At 43.6% G+C, this 24,183-nt stretch overlaps 1 protein-coding gene across 1 annotated transcript in view; it reads left to right on the plus strand.

Annotated features, from left to right (window-relative positions):
* The window catches only part of LOC147707960 (amine sulfotransferase-like), a 288,392-nt gene that overhangs the window by 54,114 nt on the left and 210,095 nt on the right, over positions 1–24,183 (plus strand). The window contains exon 2 of the mRNA XM_086926764.1: positions 4,851–4,901. Coding sequence (XP_086782890.1) covers positions 4,877–4,901 — 25 coding nt within the window. The 5' untranslated portion in view covers positions 4,851–4,876. The remainder of the gene's footprint in view (positions 1–4,850; positions 4,902–24,183) is intronic.

Consider the following 24,183-nt stretch of genomic DNA (forward strand, 5'->3'; position numbering starts at 1 on the left):
ATGGGCTGCAGCATGCATTATGCTACCCATGGGAGACCTCTCACATTGTGACTACAGGTCTGCCATTGCAGCCTGTGTAAGCTGGTGCTAGCACCACTTACAGCAGATAAGTTTCCTTAAATCTGAGGTCACTGCCTTTAAAACCTATGTCACCCCTAAGGCAGGCCTTTCAATCCTGAAGGCAGGGTGCTCGGTTCTAAGGGTGAGGGTGCCTCTGCATGAACAGGATACCCCTATAACTTTGGAGTCCATTCTCCTGGGTTGTAAGTGCATCAGCCATTACGATACATGAAGTGGCCATGCGTCAATATGCGATGACCATCTCTAAACTGACTGTAACGAACCATGTAGTGTTTGGTATCAAACATGTTGGAATCATACCCCCACACCGTAAACAGTGTGGGAGGTATGCTTCCATGCACTGTAACGTTCCTCCAGGAGGCCCTCAGTGCTCCTTGTACCAGTCTTCTAGACCCGGACAGGAAACTATGGCTGCTGCCGACCAGAGACACAATTCTGCCCTCTTGCTGCTGAGCTAAGCTCGAGCAGGGGAAGGCAGGACAATAGGTTTCCTGTCACAGAGAGGTGTGGCCACCTCCCAGACAGGACTTAGTGCATTGGGGCAGGGTGGGGGCGCTTGCCACCGCCACTAGACTGCTTTGAAGGGAATGATTGGTGCCCTTCTTCTATACTCCAATTGAAACCAGTTCAGGGAGTTATTGGCTCCTGCTCTGGCGTGAAACTGGACAAAGAACATGGGAGTATCCTACCCACTGTAAATCCCCTACTCTGGGAGGGACCCCTGAATTGTCCCAACCCTTTCCTTAGGGTACATAAGGGCTTACCTGTGGGTGGGTCTCTAGATATGTCGTGGCACAAGGGTAAGATTTGAAACCACTTCAACTTCAACCATCTGGGCACTTTGGACTTTGCTGGACTTTGCTTTGGGGAACCAAGACTGCAACTGGAAAGACTCCTGCTGCTCCTGGTCTTGTCTTTCTACAACTCTTCTGCAATGTCTGTGCCCGTGCTCCATACAGGTTCTTCACAGGGCCTGTGGACATCTAAGATGCCCAAAGGAATCTCCCTTGGAGTGAAGCTGTCACATCTTACATCTGCAGGCACCACAACACCGCTGACCGGTCTGCTGAACCTGGGCTCCCACAGACTCCGAAAGGCTCAGCAAAACAGGTGGTAGTTCTGCAACTCCCTCAAGGTCTGCACCTTCTTCTGACCGAGTTTGAGGCCCGTATCCCTTGTTTGAACCACTGGAACAGAACCTCTATGCACTGCATTGACTTGCCCTTGCCAAGGCTTCTTGACTCTCCTCCAGAGATCTTCGGGCTCCAGGAAGCTCCAGCTGCAAGCATTTCCTACAGCCAAGATTTTTGCCTGCACCACAGAATGCAGCACATGTGGTAAGAGAAAAAATTGAGGAGAAATTAAAACATTTCTCCTAGTTAATCCTGCTGTGGGGAGGCATAATGTTTTGGTATTGCCCCCAGGTATACATGATTTTGTAAGTCTGGGGTAGCATCAAAATCCATGGAGTTTGTATTAGAACACCCACCGCAATGCCCATGGAATGCCTCCTTGACACGGAGTAATGATACGCAATGAAGCGCTGCTTTGTCTTACTCCATATCTATGAGGCCATGCAAAGTCACGCAGGGTGATATGCCACCGGAGCTTCAAAAAAATGTGATGCTGCAGTGGTCCAAGCCTCCCATAAATAAGCCCCAAAATATTTTGTTAATTTTTCAAATCTTTCATCATCAGGTTTTTACACTTAAAGAAAAGCTCTGGGAAAAAAAGTAAAAGTACTTCGTGACTGGAAAGCCTTTCATTTACTCCGTGAATAGCAACCTTGACACTGACCTTTATCTGTGAAGACCGACTTCACATTTCAAAGTTGAAAACCGGAGAATTGTCTGTCTCACATCTCTCCGCTGTCGAGTGCAAGAGTTCGTCAGGAAGGCAGGTGTGCGCAATACGCGAGGCCCGGCCTTCTCGAAAATGTATAATTATTAGCCCCAAGCTCCTTGTAGACTACGCTGCCTCTGAATGGGTGCCGCCCCGGAGCAGAGCTCTTCTCTTAGGAGGCCATTCTCCCTCGTGGCCAGACCACACCCCTGTTTTAACTGTTTGAGTGTGAATAGTAATTTTTGTCTCTTCGCTATCCAACACTTTCCCTACTGTTGCACTCATTGGAGTGGGAATAGTAATTTTTACCTCTCTGCTATCCAACACTTTCCTGACTATTTCATTCACTGGAGTGGGAATACATTTTTTTGCCCCTCTGCTATCTAACAGTTATTCTACTGTTCCATTCAGTGGAGTGGGAATAGTCATTTTTACCCCTCCGCTATCTTACACTTTCCATACTGTTGCACTCTTATGAGTGGGTATAGCAATTTTTCCCCTCTGCTATCCAACACTTTTCCTACTGTTGCTCTCAATGGAGTGGGAATAGTAATTTTTGCCCCTCTGCTATCCAACACTTTCCCTACTGTTGCGCTGTTTGGAGTGGGCATAGTGATTTTTACCCCTCCACTATCCAACACTTTCCCTACTGTTGCATTATTTGGAGTGGAAATAGTAACTTTTCCCCACCACTATCCAAAACCTTCCCTACTGTTGCTCTCACTGGAGTGGGAATAGTCTTTTTACCTCTCCGCTATCCAACACGTTTCCTTCTGTTATGCTCACTGGAATGGGAATACTAATTTTTACCTCTATGTTATCCAACACTTTCCCTACTGTTGCTCTCACTGGAGTTGGAATAGTAAATTTAATTATTTTGCTGTCCAACACTTTCCCTACTGTTGCAGTGATTATATTGGGAAATTTAAGTTTAAATATTTTTTAATAGTTAAATATTTGAAATTATTGTAGATTTTTTAAATATTTTAAATGATTGTTATATTTATTTTGTATTTTGATATACTTTTAAAGTTTTACAATAAATTAAAGATATATATATATGTATACACTAGTATTTTGGTGTGTTTATTTTTGTATTAAGTTTATTTGTTAGACTTTGTTAAAATGTATATCAAATGTAATTAATTTGTTAAAATTAATATTAATATTTTTTTATTTTATATATATGTAAATCGATATTTTTACATCATTATTCTTGATTTGATATTTTTGTACTTACTTGTGTAGGTATGGGAGTTGATATTTTTGTATTCTATATATTTTTTTCAATATTTTTAAAATCAATGTTTTTGTCATCGATATTCTATCAGTGAACCGAGAATACAGAGACAGATCTGTTAAGTTACAAGGTTGGTAACATGTTATTGAAGAGATTTTCTGCATATCAGACATAATAAGAACGTGTCTTTTTAGGAAGTTGTGTTAAGAAATATACAACTGTAATAATGAACTGGTTCTCAAAGTTAGTGACAGCGTTTGAATTGTTAGTGTAACCACATTCCTGTTGGCTAACTTGTCAGAGGTATAGCAGGCAGGGAAATGGGAAGACTACACAGGGCTGGTGGTGCGTCTCTTCTGCAAATGTCTACTTAGGGGCTCTTTTACAATATTTTGGTGTAGGGCAGCGTCACAAGCCTTCTAGCTGCTCTACCCTATGTCAAAAGAAACGGGCTCAAATGTGCATTATCTACAAGATACGGTGCATTTCTGTCCTTTCTTCTGGGGCACAAACTGAGCCGAGGGCCAACGCAGGCCCCCTTGCAACATGGTGCAAGTGTGTCTGTGTTGTTGGCATGATTGCTTTTGTGCAGGAACACCTCCCAGCACATACATGTATCAAAGGAGGGGATTTCCTCATTCTATGTATGCTGCAGAATGCCTGCTGCCTGCTTTGGGAAGGTGTTCGTTTTGACGCTGCCCCAGATTTACACTATATTAAATCTGGGGCAGTGTCAAAAACCATGGGTGTTGCATGGGAACACCCACAGCGACACCCATGGATCGCCCCTTCAATGCAGAGTAAGGCATTGGCTTACTCCATAGTCACAAGGCCATGCAAACCCAGGCAGGGTGGCTGTACGTGGCCTTGTAAATATGGGCCGGCACACTGCGCCTCCGGAGAGTCACAAAAGTGATGTTATTTTTTTCTGATATTTGTTTAGAAATAATCAATGTGCAATGATATTGTCGTATATTTCAGAATGATGTGAATTACACTTAGCCCAAATTTTGCATATTTTATGTGTACAGTGTAGTGAAAATAATAGGTTGAATGAAATGCACGTGTCAAAGCATCAACTTTATCATGTGTTTAGACATTAAAACAAGTCAGCAAAAAGGCGGCACAGCAATGATCCGGAGGATGGCTAGGGTTCTCATGAAACTACAAGGGATCTGCACTTGCAATATTTACAGCTTTGCAGTTTAGGCAGGTTCTTAAGGCACAGGGAGCGTGGGTTGGTGAGGAGAATTCATGGTATGAAGTTAATTTGCATAAAGCAATTTAATTTTCTATGGTGAATTTTGAATTAAATGGATTTTAAACTGAAACATTGAACCTTGAAATGTGCAAATACAATTTTATTAAAGGGATTTTTTTTTCAAATATGTGTCGTTCTACTTAATTACAAATACACTAGTGACCAAATGAAAAGCAGCAACACACAAAGATCCTTTACAAAACATTTTAAAAAAAATTGGGGAGCTTTTATGCGTTTCACCAGATTGTTTCTGAGCTCATTTACTAGAGCTAAATGTTTGGATACCGTAACATGACAATTTGCCTGAAGGGGATATACAGACACTCTGCCAGCGTGTTGTAAATGAATTTGTACACAATTGTTTCATCTACATTTCATTCATATAATTAATTTCACTAACTTTGAATGCATATCATTTCTTTACAGGTGATTCCGTTTTTGCTTCATGAACGATGTCGTTTTCCACCCAGGATTGGGGTGAGTAATTCTATATTTGGCACTACAAATATTGCAACTATTAAATGCTAACATTTGGGAAGTATCCTTGGTCTTTCATTTCTTTTGTAGTGTAAAGGGCATCAGATTTTAATATATTTGAGATTGTAAAGATGTAGGTTATCTTACTATAGAAGGTTATATAGAATCTGGTTCTTTTGTTTTCATATCAGAGACGTGAGTGGATAAGCCTTAATATGATGTGCGATTTGCTAGATTTGTCATTGGTTCAGTGAGTGAGGCATGCAAGAGGCATGCTTCAGACTGGAGTTTAGCCATCACCTCATAATATTGTCATGGCAATATTGGTGCTTTTACTGGCACTACAGCCAGAGCTGCGGACATCGGAACCAGGTTTGAACCTCGGCATCAGGTCAACATCCTGTGATTATGGGCGAATCACTTGGGGCCAAATCCACTGAAACCTGTGTGTAAGTTTACTCTTTTTAGGTGTTTACAAACAAACGATTTAATCTTAACTTTATGACTGTGGAAACTCCACAGTCTGGTCAGAGAACTCTGCACATAAAGAGACAGGCCTGTCTGCTACAGAGCTACTGTTCCAGATACACCAAACAGTACCTAACCATCAGCAGTCCACTAAGCAATCTTCCGAAACAAGTACACCCATTTTAGTGGACACAAGATGGTGAACAGGCATTCTAAGCCATCAAGAAGAGAGACAGCCATGCCACAAACATGCCTTACTTTGACCCCACACAATGGGCAGAGCTCACTGTTGACGCCAGTACAGATACATTGTAGATCTGGCACACAAAGGACACAGAGGGATGGTTGCCACCAAAAGACCTCTATGTGACCAAGTATGATTTCCCAACCTAGTGTGCAGTGCGGGTCATCATCTTTCTCTTGATGACATTATATCCCCCCTTTTTAGTGGAAAAAACATTGGACAGCTGGTCGGGCGTTGGTTCACCGGGTTACATCTCTTCCATGAGTCTTGTGGGTCTTCTGAGGGTCCTTTTCACCTGGCATGGCTGATTTGGGTTTTCACTTGTGCAGCCACTCTAGGTACCAGTTTCATGTATCTGGAGATCTTAATTTTCAGATTCAGTTGAGTCTTGGTAAGTGACTTGGTGATGTAGTTTAAATTGTGAGATGTTGTATGTTGTATGTCAGCTCACAGCCATTTGCTCTCGCTGTGATCATTAATCCCTTTCCAGAACATAGGGAAGGGAAGTATATGTAGGTCAGTGAGGGAGACACAAGTGCATGCTTTCTACCCCGACCTTATAAGAAAACAAAGAAGCTCAATCCTCTACCTGGCTGCATTGCGTCCCCCATGCCTGGATATCACAATCCAGAGACCACATAATGTGGTGGATGTTTTGATCTGTGCAGTGACTGAGGTTTAGCCCTATGCCCTACTTCATCCCACACTATTTTGTTGTACTATTTTCTGGATACGGTTTGACCACTGGACAACAGGATGGCAATGGAAACCAAAATATTGAATGACTAAGTCAAAAGGATTTCTTTAGAGAGAGTCCAAGTGTTGCATGGAATGTTGACACTATTCTTTTCTCACAGGGGAATTTATTTAAACAGATGACAGATTCCATGGACATGAAGCATATACCTAATAATGAATCTGATCAACTGTCTTTCATGCCCGTCTGTATGTATGTTTGACTACATGCTTGCTGTGAGACAGAGCATGTCGCTCTATATGTGTGCCTGAATATGTGTCGCACTATATGTGTGCCTGCTTGTGTGTGAGCTCCGCTATGTTCATCTGCATACATGTGCATCTGTATACATGTAAGCTTACGTGTCTGGGCTACTGCATCCTTAGAGATGTGTGTATGGGTAATTTAATATCTGGTGGCTTGTGTGTTGGTGAAACCAATTGAATTTGTGAATGTATTTTTTCTTTTTAACTTTGGACCTCTTACTTAATGTCATCCACTATTTTCCTAGATTCTCCCAGGCGCTTATGTCGCAGTGCAACTCATTCAAAATCAAAATAGCTATACCCCGAAATATTTAACACGTGGAAAATAATAAGTAAGAGCCGGAAAAGGGTTTCCCATCAATTATGTTGGTATAGCTACCATGGCAGGGGATTGGTTTTGGAACTACTACCTAGCTGTTGTATTTATTCCATCACGAAAGCATTATGGAACAGTTACCTATAATCTGGCAATATGGGGTTGCCATGCACCTCAGGGTCTAGAGATTCCCTGAGATTCTCTTCCTACACTTTCATGCATGCCCTGCAACTAAAATGGTGCACATGCTAATTCTTTGATCTGAGGGACATAGATAATCCTTGTGATAACATACTCTAATTGTGTGCAAATGCCGCCCACCTATTCCCAAGGCATATTAATCTAGTCTAGCGGTATTACTACTATGGATTAACAAAGCCCCTAGTTTCAAGAGAACCACATGATCTGAATCTCCAGCTCAGGTGTCAAAAATTGCCTGTTTAGGGCAGGTTGCATGATGAGCTGTATATGTTACCCCCTTATTATGAGCAGTGGCCACTTCCTCTACCTCTGTGGCAGCAAAATACATTTTGGACCTTTTGAGCCTCAGCTTCTGCTTAGGTGTTTAAGTGGACTGTGGTCAAAATATAATGAAGGGCTCAATAGCAGGGATGGACGCAATTTCTCCACTGGGCTCGGGTTCTGTTTGTGTCATTTGTCTGTGTTCTACTGGCGCCGTCTCCCTGGATTCACGGGTTGTGTGCAATACCCGCCAGGACATGCTTTAACCCCTTGGCTGCGGGGTGTTTTCCCCCCACTGTGCGGGGAGGAGGGCTGCGTGCGGCGCCCCCATGCTGGTGACGAGATCAGCTCGTCATGAGGTGCAGCGGAGCTGCCCTCATGACGAGCTGAGCTCGTCACGGCCCCACCCGTTTTCAGAATGTTCAGCACAGCGGGGAAATTAGCCCCGCGTGCGAACGTTCCAACGGCCGTGACGAGCTCATCTCATCATGAGGGCAGCTCCGCTGCGCCTCATGACGAGCTGAGCTTGTCACCAGCACCCAAGGGGTTAAGTGTGTTGCTCTGAAATTGCTCTGTGCTGCCTGGATACATTTTACTTACTGTTTTACCTGTTTTTAAAACTTTTACCTTCGTGCATTGTTTGGTTCACGGCACGAGAACTCGACCTCCCGTAATCCCTGGCTGATGGGGAACTATGCTGCTATTGGGCTACTTAAGACGCACACTGGCGCGACTACCCTGGGATTCGTGCAGCAGGCAAGCCCGTCTGCGCCCGCTCGAGATCGGACCAGGCTCAGGGCCAGTCCCCCTGGCTCTGTCAGGTCAGATATACTGACATATTCTAGAAACCTCCTTAGGAGTCTGGACCCGGAGGGTGGGAAGTCATGCTGTCCTAGGTTCATGCCCAATATCATGCCGGGAGACTTGGCAGCGGCGTGCACTAACTGTTATCAACCCCTCCCTCACATTTTGGCCCATCTTAGTAAATTTTCCTTTAAGCAGGCAGATGGCTCAAAGAAGCTCTGTGAAGCCGCTCACATTAAATGTCTGCTTTTAAATGCTAGGTCTTTGATAAGACACCGCATGGAATGCTGCCTTTTTATCGAAGATCACAAAATCATGATGGCATTTATTACGGAGACATGGACGGATAATACCTCCGGACCTGATATCGTCAAAGCCCTGCCAACTTATTTTTTGTGCCACACGATGGACAGACCTTTAATAAGAGGTGGAGGGTTGGCTGTTATCTATCACAATAGCCTGTAGCCAACATTCTAGACAGCCTCCAATCCATCCTGTGCAGCTCTGTCACTTAGCATATGATTCTCCCCCAGGATACTTTCAAAGCTGTGCTGATATACCGCCCTCCGGGCCCCAGAGGCACATTTCTTGGCTCGATTAGTACTCTTTTGGAGGAGGGGCTGTGTGCGAACTCCTTTACTATCATGGGAGACTTCAACTTCTATCTGGAGGACTCCTTAGATTTGGACAATATGAGACTGAAGCAATTAATGAGCGGAGGGGGTCTTGAGCAACGGGCAGTTGGCCCTACACATGTTGCAGGGCATACCTTGGATGCCATATTTTCTAACAACACCGGTCTCTCCCAGTCGGAACTACTGCCACTCCCATGGTCGGATCATGCCGCCATCATTTTTATGCTGTCACAGACGCCTCACAACCAGTCCAAACCCAAACTCAGGGAGAGCATAGCTATATGGGCTTGGAAAAACATAGTTAGCACTTACATGGGGAATTTTCTGACGGTAACTACTCCAAATCTCCCATCAAGTGTAGATGAGGCCACAGCGGTGTACTCGAGGTGGATCGAGACCGCTTGTGATAAATTTGCTCTGGCTAAGTTGTATACACCTAAGCATGCCCAGCCCTCAGCACCTTGGTTTTCCACGAGCTTGCAAAAGCACAAAACAGACTGCAAAAGGTTGGAGAGGGCTTAGAGGAAAGGGTACAACAATAAAAGCAAAGAAGCGTATAAAGAAAGCCTCACCACCTATAAAAAATTACTCCTAGAAACAAAAAAAGCGTATTTCGAGGAGCAGATGAAAGAGACCAAGCCCTCGTTTAGAGAATTGTTTAGGACTCCCACCAACCTTATAAATCCAACCAAATCTAACTCGCATAGTAGCCCAGCACTGTGTGAATCGTTAGCCTCCATCTTTCTTAACAAGGTGGAAGCTATCTTTTCCTCCTTTCCCAACTCTCAAGGAGAGGTGGGTGACGCGGCAGCCTGTCCTATGTCGGTGGCCACGTCAGCATCATATAGGTTAGAGGGTTTTAAACCACTGGAGATTACGGAGGTCATAAACCTTTTGTTGGCATCTCAGTCCGGGTCTCCCCTGGACCCTTGTCCAGTGGTGGTGTTCAAAAACATCCCTGAGGTCATCACGACCACCCTTCCACCATTGTTTAACACCATCATTGACTCAGGCCAATATCCCAGAACCTGGAAATCAGCTTCAATACTTCTGCTGATTAAAAAACGAATCTGGATAAAAATGATCCCAACAATTACAGACTCATATCACGACTCCCGCTGCCAGCGAAGATAATAGAGAAGGCCATCAATGGGCAACTCAGAACATTCTTTCAGAGTACCAATGCACTTGATCCCACTCAGTTCAGCTTTTGTGTAGGACACAGTACGAGCTAGCTCTTATCAAAGTCACTGAGGAGGTTAGAGTAGCGGTCGATCAGGGAGGGGTGGCGCTCCTGATTCTACTGGACCTGTCAGCAGCCTTCGATACAGTCCATCACAATGTTTTGATGGACCGATTATCGATGGTGGGGGTGCGGGGTAGGGCCTGGAGCCTCCTGAAATCTTTTCTGGCCGACAAAATACAAAAAGTTGATTTGGGACGGGATAGATTTAAGCCTTTTGCCCTCCCTTGCGGGGTGCCTCAGGGGTCCTCCCTCAGTCCCACGCTTTTTAATATTTATGTTAGAGCACTGATAAGATCCTCTGGGCTTCAACTAACATCATATGCGGATGACACACAAATTGTGCTGTCCATACAACGAGGAAAAGAAGCGGAAATGGCCTCTAGATGTAATGATTGCCTGAAAGACATCTCTGGCTGGATGGCCTCCAACTGCCTGAAACGTAATGCAGGCAAAACCGAGGTAATTATATTTGGGAACAATCCCAATCTCGGGACACCGGACCTGTGGCCCGAAGAAATGGGCAAGCCTCCAGCCCCCACGGTTAGAGCTAAGAACCTGGGAGTGATCATGGATCATAAACTTGACTTTGGAGATCAGGTTAGCGGAGTAGTAGCGACTTGCTTTTACCTCCTTAGAATCCTGAGCAAAATAAAATGTTTCCTTCCAGAAGATTGTTTTAGGACAGCAGTCTCCGCCCTGATTTTGTCACGGCTGGATGACTGCAACAGTCTGTACCTGAATTTGAAAAAAAAATCTGTACATACTCCAGCTAGTGCTAGGCTGCTAACAGGCATACCAAGGTTTGTCTCAGCCAGCGATGGACTTGGGCAATTGAACTGTTTGCCAGTAACAAAAAGAGCACAATTCCAAAGCATTGTGCACAGTTTTTAAGTTGATGATGGGTAGTGGCCCTGAATTTCTGAGCAGACGCTTTGAATGGTATGTCCCTGGTGAAGCGCTGCGCTCCTCGGAAGGAAGATAGTAATTGTCCACCAAGTGAAAAAAAGCCAACTGAGGCGGCAGCAGCTTTACCTTTTGTGCCGCAAAAGTCTGGAACAGCTTGCTGGTGCATCTTAGGAATGCCACTGAGCTCCTTCCTTTTAGGAATGGGCTGAAGACATGGCTATTCTCGGTATAAGACATTTTACCTATGGAATCAATGAGACAGTGCTCAGCGCCAGGACAACTTTGGGTATAAGTGTGCTTTAAAAGATCCAATAACATAACATAAGATCTGTGAATGGGTATGTTCATTGCCATGGTAGGTCGGTGGCCCATGCTTCTTGTAGATCTCAGCAGTTTACTGGGCACTGTGAGCATATCATCTACTTCACCTCATGACTGTAACACTTTCCTCAAGCTTGCCATATCTTGACTGGATTGTGAGCAAAGCGTTTGCCTCTCCAGAATGTATGGTTTTCTAATTTACCTCCTCTTTTGGGTATATTATAAGGTAGAAGTGTACAGTTGGTGGCCTGCTTTGTGAAACGGCTAATTTCTGGGATGGACTGCAGTGGTAGGTACACACCTGGTGGAGGCACTGAGGGTTAATCAATCTATCCCAGGTAGGCAGCAGTGTCACCAGGGCACCCTCTCGTGGTGAAGAGCCACTGCCCTGACACAGTTTCTCCCCTGGTACTGAAGCGCTACCACTACATTGGAGACAATGAAGGCTTTTGCTAGGGGCGCCATTCACACACATATATTAGAGCACTCAGATTCTCCTCAGTGTTGTGCACAAACAACCCCTACATTGGCAACAGAACTGTAGTCCTGACCCAATGCAGCATGCCCTCTACTTCCACCAACACACCACTGTGTGCCATGTCTTTTGTCAGCTGACACACATAATTTTCAGACCCATGTTGCATGTCACTTCTGCCAACATTTTTTTGTAGCAAACAAAGAAAATAAGTTTCATCTACCTTATTTCCATAGGGATAGGATTAACAATTAATCCTGATGGAGCCCTTCTGTTGGAATACATTTTACAGGAGGAGTTTAATATAGTGGAAAACTTTACAAAATAATAAATAATTGGCCATCCAAGATCAGTGTTAAGGACTGATAAAATAAAGATAGAGTATGTGCTAATGATGTATAAACTGTTAAAACTATGTAATTTCGATTCATATTTGAAAGCATTTATTCCCAGCAAATAATAAAATAGAATGTGGCTTGGGTATGTGGATTGCTTCTCAAACTATCTGTGAGGAATTGATCTTTTTGCTAGATTTAGTTCTGGTTTACCAACACTGCTTTTTGGTCGCTGACATCCAATGTCCAGTGTATGTGCTCTGACCCTAAAGAATATGTGCAATTGGTTGATACCTGATTGGCATATTTAACTTACCTATAAGTCCCTAGTATCTGGTTCTCTGTGTAACCAAGATCTATAGGTTAAATGGCACTGCTGGGCTGCAGCACTGATTGTGCCACCACAACAGTGACAAAGTGCAAACATGACTCTAGGCCTGCAACTGCAGCCTAGCATGGCAGTTTTAAAATGGAAATTTAACCTGGCAAAATAAACCCTTTATCAGGCCTAAACCTTTCTTTTTAATAAATACAAGCCCTCCTTACGGTAGTCCATAGGGCAGGGTGAATGGTATTGAAAATGTTGGACTTGTGATCTAAAATTTAACATGTCCTGGCAGTGAAATATCTGCAAAATCTCCAAAGTTTTTTTTCAGTGTGGCAACGCTCGCTCTCCTATGGAACAACATTTAGGTTAGATTATAACACTTTATGATGTTTAACTTCGATTTTAGGAGTAACTAGACCCATTATTCAAAGGCTCAAATTAATGTGAATTTAAAATCCAATCTGATGGTGAAGTTAGAATTTAACTTTATAAAAAATGGCACTTTTAGAAAGTTGGCATTTTCCCGCCTAATGCCTCTAATAGCCATTTCTGTAATTCTCCCTGTCACCTGGGAGCATTCTGGAAGGTATTAATTGCCCTTGGAAAAGGAAACACATGTGCCCTGGCTGGGAGGAGGTGTAACCTTCTTCTGATCAGATGGCCTGGAGGATGGGGACATTGATGGATTTTAGGCCTGTGTGTCACGCCGAAAGGCTGTTATATGTGCTAAATTGTTTTTAAAAGCTGTCACTTTAGAAATTATCCTCTTTTGATTCTGTCCGATATCGTTGCTGGACTTGTCACTCAAAGTAATGAGCAGGGTCATGCTAAAAAGACTTGAAACATGGGCTGAGGACAACAAAATTCTTTCACCAGCCCAATACGGGTTTAGAAAAGGAATAGGCACCCTGGAACAGTGTGTCAATTTGGACCTTCTTATAAATAAATATACTATGGCAAAAGGGGGTAAATTATTTTTATGTTTCGCAGACCTAAGCAGCGCTTTCGATCTTGTGCATCACTCTACACTGTGGCATTATACTTCTGGACACCGCCGCCCCCAAGGAAATTGTTTATTTTCTAGCAAGGGTGTATGAGAAGCTATACAATACTCAACTTAACAGAGGGTCCCAGGGGAAAATAGTGTTAAAGACCCAGTTGTATCCTATCCCCCAATCTAACTCTACCTATACATAAATGGATACTACTTGTCTGTTGTCATGCGGCTAAGGATGAAGAAGCAGTGGTACAACGTGTATTTTGAAAACCGGATGTGCTGTTGCACAAACAATGGAAAGAAAACCCATCAGCCCACCCAATGGCGGAGCATCATCATCTGGGATTTTATGAGAAAACTGGTATCTGCTAGGTGTCTCACTTGATGTTATCGTGGGATATCCTAGTATAGATCCACCAGTGATGAGAAGGCCATAAAAAGTAGTATGGTGGTGCTGAAAAATAATTTGCAGTGCTTGAAATGTGAAAACAAATCATAAATGTGAGGCTAAAATTGACTATTATGATGCCAAGGAACTAATTTATTATGAGGTCATCATGATGTCAAGACTAAAAACAGTGTGTAGATAGTATATAAGGATGGTAACTATCAACTGATGGTTAAAGAGGTCGACATGTTTCAGCCGTACACGGTCGGTAGGTAGACCAGTGGCTTTCTTCAGGACCAATTGTATAACACTACTGCAAAAATGTGAGAAAATTAACAAAAATACTTCGTACCATGTATCGAATTCCACAGTGTATGAGTAGTATCTCTGGAAATGGATTCTTTCCTGAAAGATAAATATGTATATACATACAAACACAGACAGTACGTTGAAACATCACTACAGAAACATATAATAGCCACAGAATTGTGCTGTAAATTTTTCAGCAATCATGTAATTAAATACTCATATAGTAAATCAACTGAACTCACCCAAAAAGGCTTGGGAAAGGCCTCACCTCTCCTGGCACTCGCTCAGGCAATGAGGCCCGCTCTATGAGAATGGAGATAAATGGTATAGGACAGTGCATTATCCCTCATCATTTATCATATTAACATATTACCATATTACCTTGGTACTGTAATTTGCAAAAAAGAATGCAGTCTATAGCAGATCCTGATATGTCTGATGAAGACTCTGGAGTTATATCATATTGTTTAGTCGGTGAACCAAAACGTATTATGTTTGACTCAGATTTATTGGAATCTTATTCATGAGTCTATGTAAAAGTGCACAAGTATTAACCTCTATTGCATAAATAGGGGATAGGTCCAAACAGATTATATACAGGCAATTCCCATCGCAGTTTAAAAGGCAATTCCCAAGTACCAAAGCTATCAGTAGTAGTGCACCCGATGTTAGGAAGCACCCGGTGTTGAAAAACGGCTTGGCAACCACCATTGGACCGAGACGTGTAGGCCAGAGTGAGGTGCCGTGGAAATAGTCAGAAGAAGCCATTGTGAAGCAGCGCCGCCATACCTGTCCGTCGGTACCCCAGGCTTAGTCCTAAGCTAGTGGGGAGGTACCAGACGGAACAGGAAGGCTGCTTTATATATCCTGTTTAAGCACGAAATTCTGGAGGGATGCGGACCGAAGGGTAACCTGTCCGCAAACCGGAAACTAACTGAGTTTCCTGTTATCTTACAGTCTAATTGGAGGACAACCGAAGGATGCGCGTCACTCAGATGCAGTGGAATTGCGTGTCGGACCATGGAGAGAGCTAGATGGATTAATAACTTGCAGGCTCTTCCATTGGTTGCACACGTATGCCTGTCGAAGCCAATCCGGTATAATGTATATCCGGAAATGTGCAGCCCCTGTGAATGAGCAGAACAAAGGCAGAAATGTTCTGAAATGGGCCAGACGAGCCCCTATTGATGTACTCTGTTATCTCACAATTTAATTGGAGGACACCCGAGGGATGCACATCACTCAGATATAGTGTAATAGCGTGTCGGACCAGGGAGAGAGCTGGATGGATAGATAACTTGCATGCTCTCCCATTGGCCGCACACTCAGTTAGTTTCCGGTTTGTGGACAGGTTACCCTTCGGTCCGCATCCCTCCAGAATTTCACGCTTAAACAGGATATATAAAGCAGCCTTCCTGTTCCGTCTGGTACCTTCCCCCCCAGCTTAGGACTAAGCCTGGGGTACCGACGGACAGGTATGGCGGCGCTGCTTCACAATGGCTTCTTCTGACTAATTCCACAGCGCCTCACTCTGGCCTACACGTCTCGGTCCAATAGTGGTTGCCGAGCCGTTTTTCAACACCGGGTGCTTCCTAACATCGGGTGCACTACTACTGATAGCTTTGGTACTTGGGAATTGCCTTTTAAACTGCGATGGGAATTGCCTGTATATAATCTGTTTGGACCTATCACCTATTTATGCAATACAGGTTAATACTCGCGCACTTTTACATAGACTCATGAATAAGATTCCAATCAATCTGAGTCAAACATAATACGTTTTGGTTCACCGACTAAACAATATGATATAACTCCAGAGTCTTCATCAGACATATCAGGATCTGCTATAGACTGCATTATTTTTTGCAAATTACAGTACCAAGGTAATATGGTAATATGTTAATATGATAAATGATGAGGGATAATGCACTGTCCTATACCATTTATCTCCATTCTCATAGAGCGGGCCTCATTGCCTGAGCGAGTGCCAGGAGAGGTGAGGCCTTTCCCAAGCCTTTTTGGGTGAGCTCAGTTGATAAACTATATGAGTACTTAATGACATGATTGCTGAAAAATTTACAGCACAATTCTGTGGCTATTATATGTTTCTGTAGTGATGTTTTAACGTACTGTCTGTGTTTGTATGTATATACATATTTATCTTTCAGGAAACAATCCATTTCCAGAGATACTACTCCTACACTTTGGAATTCGATACATGGTAGGACGTATTTTTGTTAATTTTCTCACATTTTTGCAGTAGTGTTATACAATTGGTCCTGAAGAAAGCCACTGGTCTACCTACCGACCGTGTATGGCTGAAACATGTCGACCTCTTTTACCACCAGTTGATAGTTACCATCCTTATATACTATCTAAACACTGTTTTTAGTCTTGACATCATGATGACCTCATAATAAATTAGTTCCTTGGCATCATAATAGTCAATTTTAGCCTCACATTTAAGATTTGTTTTCACATTTCAAGCACTGCAAATTATTTTTCAGCACCACCATACTACTTTTTATGGCCTTCTCATCACTGGCTGATCTATACTAGGATATCTCACGATAACATCAAGTGAGACACCTAGCAGATACCAGTTTTCTCATAAAATCCCAGATGATGACGCTCCGCCATTGGGTGGGCTGATGGGTTTTCTTTCCATTTTTTGTGCAACAACACATCCGGTTTTCAAAATACACGTTGTACCACTGCTTCTTCATCCTTAGCCACATGACAACAGACCAGTAGTATCCATTTATGTATAGGTAGTGTATGAGAAGCTATCCAGTAAAGTGCTCTATGGTCCTACAGGCGAGTGTACCCCCCTGTTTAGTGTGAAAAGGGGCATCCACCAGGGATGTGCACTTGCACCATTTTTGTTTTCATTGTTTATCAATCATGTGGACAGTACACTAAAACAAACTCCTACTGACGCACCCTCTATTGAGGGTAAGGCTGTCCCTATTTTATTATACGCAGACAATGCGGTTTTAATTTCACGTACCCCGATTGGCCTTCAAAGTCTTATAGATAATTTTACTCTTTTTATTAATGGCAGGAAACTTCGAATTAATAAAACAAAGACATTCGTTATGTCATGTGGGAAACTCATAACTAAACCGGGAAGAGCCTTTTATTTAGAAGGAACAAAAATGCAATCAGTTAAATCTTTCTGCTACCTTGGGGTAACTTTTGCGGGAAACGGAATATGTCACATGAATATCCCAATATCTGCCTTAAAATGAGCAGAAATGAAAAATGGCATCTTTCGTTTCTCTGCAAAAGTTGGTGCACGAAGAATCAAGGACATGGTAACCATATATAATGTCAAATGTGTTTCAGCTGCACTTTATGGTGCCGGAGTCTGAAGCCACCACTTCAAACACTCTTTACAGCAGGACGAAAATACATTTATTAAACGCCTGCTGTGCGCTCCACGGTCGGCCTCAACTGTAATAAACACCAGGAAGTGGGACTAAAATACATTTCAGACCTGGCCGGCCTTCGCCCCCTTTTATTATGGCGCTCTATTTGGGCTAAACCTGAAACTGCTTTTACTCAAAGAATAATGAAAGATTGTATTAAGCTCGACCATAATTCATGTATTCCGTGGCTGAGCTATATTCGTCACTGGTACAGTCTTTTATTTAATCGTGACATCTTTATTGAACCCGAGTATGCAGCTTCAATTGCTAAAAAAGACCTTAAAGAAGCATTTTTGGCCCACAAAAACGAGAATAGGGGAAATTTAACTAAGTCTTAGCCCACTGTTTTTCAGTCATATCTGGACGAAGTAACCATGTCTTCCCACCGCTTTGTTTTAACACGCTTACGGTTAGTGATTGTACATCATTTAGTGGCTTTCCCGGACATGAAGAGAAGTTCGAGTTTAGTATGCCCATGTGACAACACATCTATGCTAAGTTCCTGACATTTTTTATTTTTTATCACTTTTTAAGGAAATATTATTTGAAGCCATTGTTTTTAAAATATAATGTTCTTTCCACCAAAATGCATTGAAGTTGCTATTCTTATTGGAAAGTCCAGATGTCTGTTTCTTTACGGCATCCTATATTTTAAAAAGCATTGCCGCAGGGAAATCAATTGTAGTTTAAAAGATATACATTTGGGAAGTCCTTGTTTTTATAGAAATCTTGCACTTTATTTGCACAGAAAGAAACTAAGAAAATAGAGGACAATTGGTGACGTATTTGGAACATTTACATATAAGACCAATAGTGGCAACTGTAATTATGAACTGTATGCACAATTCACTTTATACTTGTCACTTTAGTGCATTTTGCACATGTTTTATATTCAAATAACTGCTATCCTTGGTCTTGTTAACCTGATAATCTAAATAACCAAATGCATTATCTCGTTAGCTCGGTATTCTGACAAGGAATAATTATACGCATATACAACTGTTTTGTTTAAGCATATCGTGTGTTGTAAGCACAAGTCACTTTACTGCGCCACTTGCACATATTGAAATTGCATTCTGCTAATTTATTTGTTCTGGTTTCTCCGTTCAGTCAATTGTACAATATGCAATAGAAGATGTAATTCATGTTTTTATGTATGTTTATATGGATGTTATTATACACCGAATAAAGCTTTTGAAAATTGATTCTGTGTTTTAAAAATTCACTTACTTTAGAAATCGAGGGAATCACTTGCTGCCCTCTTGTCGCTCCAGACACCACCCGAGGCCTCAGCCAATCGGCCGCTAGGTGGGAGGAGCTGGAGGCGGAGCCTAGGCATTAAAGCTCGCCGCAGTGCGACCTCTGGCGATTTTAGGCCTGTGTGTCACGCCGAAAGGCTGTTATATGTGCTAAATTGTTTTTAAAAGCTGTCACTTTAGAAATTATCCTCTTTTGATTCTGTGTTTTAAAAATTCACTTACTTTAGAAATCGAGGGAATCACTTGCTGTCCTCTTGTCGCTCCAGACACCACCAAGGCCTCAGCCAAACGGCCGCTAGGTGGGAGGAGCTGGAGGCAGAGCCCAGGCCTTAAAGCTCGCTGCAACATTACCTCAGGCGATTTTAGGCCTGTGTGTCACGCCGAAAGGCTGTTATATATGCTAAATTGTTTTTAAAAGCTGTCACTTTAGAAATTATCCTCTTTTGCTTCTGTGCTTTAAAAATTCACTTACTTTAGAAATCGAGGGAATCACTTGCTGCCCTCTTGTCGCTCCAGACACCACCCCGAGGCCTCAGCCAATCGGCCGCTAGGTGGGAAGAGCTGGAGGCAGAGCCCAGGCCTTAAAGCTCGCCGCAGCAAGATCTCAGGCGATTTTAGGCCTGTGTGTCACGCCGAAAGGCTGTTATATGTGCTAAATTGTTTTTAAAAGCTGTCACTTTAGAAATTATCCTCTTTTGATTCTGTGTTTTGAAAATTCACTTAATTTAGAAATCAAGAGAATCACTTGCTGCCCTCTTGTCGCTCCAGACACCACCCCGAGGCCTCAGCAAATCGGCCGCTAGGTGGGAGGAGCTGGAGGCGGAGCTTAGGCTTAAATGCACGCGACATGGCGGGAGCGCAGCGGACATGCGCAGTGGCGCACCAAAGTCGCACCAAAGGCAAGCCTGTCTGCGCCCGTCTGCGCCCTGACGGGCCCTGGGACCAGACACTATGGCCAGTTTCTAAAATATTCCTCTGAGGAACTTAGATCTTTTCCTACACAGTGCTTACCTCTTGATGTAGCCACCTGTTATCACATAAGGACTAACGGAATTTCCCATACACACAGTTCCCTCCCTACCCCTATTTGCACTCCTCAGCATTCCCTCATACCTGACCCAACCACTGCTAAACATTCTGTCCTTCGAATTATGTACCTTAACACACGTTCTTTAGTTAAACATCAGCTTGACATTTTTTTTATTGCTTTCTGAAGACAAACTAGATATACTTCTGCTTACTGAAACCTGGCTGTCCCAGGACTCTATCCCTGATGTTTTGGCCGCCCTTCCCTAGGACTACTATATACTACAGGCTAACCGATCCTTAGGTAGGCCCGGTGGTGGAGTTGCCGCTATTATACTTAAACATCACAAATTTACCTCTGTTTCTACCCTGGTCCTGCAGGCGGTGGAGAATATAGTTTTCAAACTTGACTCCATCTTTGGAGCTCTTATTTTTGCCCTGCTTTATCCGCCTCCTCAGTCCATGCCTAATTTTCCCATCTCCTTATGTGAATAGCTGGCTAATCTTGTCATGAACTTCACTCACATCTTACTTATTGGTGACCTAAACTATTGGTTCAATGACGCCTCAGGTGGGCCCCAGGCTACAGAGCTATTTGTCCAACACATTCACTCTGCCACTCATATAAAAGGCCACGCATTGGACCAAATGTGGTCCACCAATCTCACACTGAGAGAATTGTCTATTTCCCCATGCATATGGTCAGACCACCATTTAATACAATTCAATGTCTTACTGCTTTCCAAATCTAAAATCCTCACATCTGAGGGCGGAGTGACCAGGAAATGGAGGGCTTTAGATAAACAAGCTTTCGCGGATACCCTGGCCAGTGCAGTACCCACCTTTACCTCAGATGTTAACTCCATGGAAGCGAATATCTCCACTTGGTTACTGTCAGCCTGTAATACCCACGCCCCACTTACTATGTTCACCCGTGCCCGTCATTCCGACTCCCAAAAATGGTTCTCTGCTGAGCTAAAAAAACTGAAACTTGAGCGCCGCCAAAAAGAAAGGAAATGGAGGTCTTGCTACTCCTTGGAAGACAAACTCCAGTTTTCATTAGCTCATAAAGAATACAAATCTGCTATTCTGGGAGCTAAAGCAGCTTATTTTTCTCAAAGAATATCAGACGCCCAGAATAAGTCAAAGAAAATTTTTTCAATAGTCAATGACCTCTGTAACTCCGAGAGGACCCTTCCCGTACAGACACCAACCCAAGATTTATGTGATTCCCTGAATAACTTTTTCCTGGAGAAGATCTCCACCATCAAAGCCAGTATTCCAATTCCAATTACATTGCATAGAGAATCCCTGGATAATTTGATAATTAATGTATCCACTCTGGATCATCTTCCCACTATTTGCCCTTCGACCTTTTCAGATTTGCTGAATCGTGTCAAATCCGACTTCCCTAACGACTGCTGCCCCCCCATATCATGAGGGACGTTCTTTCCAACCTACCTATCAGCGTTTTACCCTTTCTTAACAAATTTCTCACGCAGGGCACGGTCCCCTCTGCTTTTAAGAATGCTATTGTCGTCCCTCTACTTAAAAAGCCGGGGGCTGATCCTCTGAATCCCTCCAATTACCGGCCTATCTCCCTCCTCCCTTTCCTTGCTAAAATCTTAGAGGCTCATGTGACTAGGAGCCTCTCCAACTTTATCGAACAGACAGAATATCTAGAGCCGCACCAAGCTGGCTTTCGGCCCGCCCACTCTACTGAAGGTGTGATTTTGGCTATGATGGATACTATGAGAGCCAATGCCGACAAAGGTGACCCTCAGGCTCTGGTGCTACTAGATCTGTCTGCCGCGTTTGAAACGGTCGACCATAAAATCTTGTTGGACCGTGTCAAACAGGCCGGCATATTGGGTTCTGCCTACAACTGGATTAAATCCTTTCTTGAGGGCAGAACCCAAGCTGTTCGCCTTGCTTCTTTCACTGCCCCCGAGCTTGCGACTTCATGTGGAGTCCCACAGGGCTCGTCCCTTTCCCCACTCCTGTTTAATCTTTATCTCCGGCCTTTGATTCATTCTTTAAAAAACATGAAGGTCACTACCTTTAACTATGCGGACGGCCTCCAAGTGGTTTTTACCCTGGACAGTTCCTCTGATTCCATCCTTCAATTCCAAACCCCTATGCTCCATAGTCAGAGCTGGATGGATTTAAACCATCTGAAACTCAACCCTGGCAAGACTGAATTAATCTTGCGTGGGAAGAGCGAACTTTCCTCGGGCCCTCTTTATTGGCCGGTGGAATTGGCTCCCTCTCCTCTCTTCATCGGTAAAAAGTCTTGGGGTCATCATTAACGCTGACCTTTCTCTCAGGGGCCAAGTGGGGGCAGTGGTCTCGTCCTGCCTATTTCAGCTGCGCAGGATCAGGAAAATTGCCCACTTGCTTACCCACTTAGCCCTGATACAGGTTTTAATTGCTTTGGTACTGTCCCGCCTAGACTTTTCCAACTCCATCTACCTTGGCCTACCCCTGGTTTCTACTCAAGAGCCTCCAACTGGTACAAAATCAGGCCGCTAGGTTAGTTCATTAGCAACCTAGACGGCTTTCTGCTAGACCTCTGTTGGATAAACTTCATTGGCTGCCTATTGCCCAATGCATTGCCTTTAAGTCAGGATGTATAATCTTTAAAGCCCTGTACGGTAGTAGCCCCAAATTCATCAGCTGCCTAATAGTAAGGCACGCTCCTCTCCGCAACCTACGGTCCGCCCATTTTCATCTCCTGTCTATCCCTACCTTCAAGCTCAGACGCCAGGGAGGGCTTAGGTTCTCCTACCTCGCCCCCAAACTCTGGAACTCCTTGCCATCAGCAATCCGGATGAGCAAAAAATCTCCTGGGGTCAGAAGATTGCTTAAGACCTGGCTGTAGGAGCAAGCTCTTGTGTAACTTCCCTTTGATATGACATCTGCCTAATCAGCGCCATGAAACCTCAGGGTGACCGTGCGCTTTATAAATTCCTATTAAGATAAGATTGCCCATACTTCAAAGATGTGATGTGATGTTAGACGGCATTTATAAAGCGCACTACCACTCCATGGAGTATCTTAGCGCTTAGATTCCTTAATGGCAGAAATGCAGTAAGAGAGGTGGGAGACTACCTGGCTACGCTATATATCCCCTGTCACAGGCAGATGTAACCCACACCTAGGACTACCCTTTCCATTGTCTGAAACGCTAGACTGGTACCAAGAAACCAGGAAACCTGTTCCAGAACTAGTTTTCCATTGTCGGGAAAGTTCCTCATTTCCCTGGACACACCTCAGGGGTGTGCTCCCACCTCTGACCCCGTGAAGAAATGTCCTAACATCTTGGGTTTGGACAGAGAAATCTACTGTGAGATTGTTTAGTGCCAGTCCCCAGGAAATTATGTCAAATTGGGTAAGGTTGCCCCTGGGAATCTGTTCCCTATTGATTACAGTGTCACTCACATCCACAAGCTAGTGTTAAGCATAAAAGAGGTACTCCTTGCTACCTTCCTCAGAACACTTCTGGGCCTGTGGAAAAGAGAATAAGCACTGCACCTGCTAAACCAAAGAACTGGATCTCAGAAGAAGGGCTGAACCTGCAGTTTTACCTATGGAGAGAAACCATAAAGGCTGTTCCTGCTCCCACTTTCACACACGAAAGGAGAGTATTCCAAGGGCTAGTTGGCTAGTCTCCTGTTAAACTTCAAGAACACAAAAGTTTCAAGAAACCTGTAGCAAATAAGAGCCCAGCTGACTAGTGATTTGCCCTGAACCCTGCTGGTGGCTTCTGGGAGACTGAATTCCATCTCACCAAGTGATGTCCAAAAGGTCCTGGACCATCGGGTGGTTTTAGAGTGTACTCTCTACCCCTCAAGATTGCAAATATGGACACTTAAATTGTTGTTGAACTTTTTTGGACACTTAGAAATGTTTGGGAACTTTAACATAAAAGAACCAGAGTCTACCACAGGACCATTGGAACTGCAGCCACTGACATTGCATTAACGGTCGGATTAAACTTGCTGGTTTGCCTCTCTGAAAGCAGCTTGACTTCCAGAAGAGTTTCTACATCTCAAAATGGATTATTTCACCAGAACCAATGCCAAGCAGCATCCCGATGTTGTTGAGCCCTCTGTCAAATCCACCCAACAGCCCGTCACACCATGGAGACAATTCTTCCATAAAAAGATTAAGTCGTAAGGTAAACTTATTCCCTGGACAAACCTGGTCCCGGTATCCAACCTGCGCTCCATGGAGGTCGGCCTTAAATTTTTACTGTGATCCAGTCTAGGGATACCAGGTACTGAGGTTGGGGCTTTGTGTTAGAAAATACTAAAATTCCTAAAAATCA

The sequence above is a fragment of the Lissotriton vulgaris genome, chromosome 6 (assembly GCF_964263255.1).
Source record: "Lissotriton vulgaris chromosome 6, aLisVul1.2, whole genome shotgun sequence".
NCBI classification, from domain to species: domain Eukaryota; kingdom Metazoa; phylum Chordata; class Amphibia; order Caudata; family Salamandridae; genus Lissotriton; species Lissotriton vulgaris.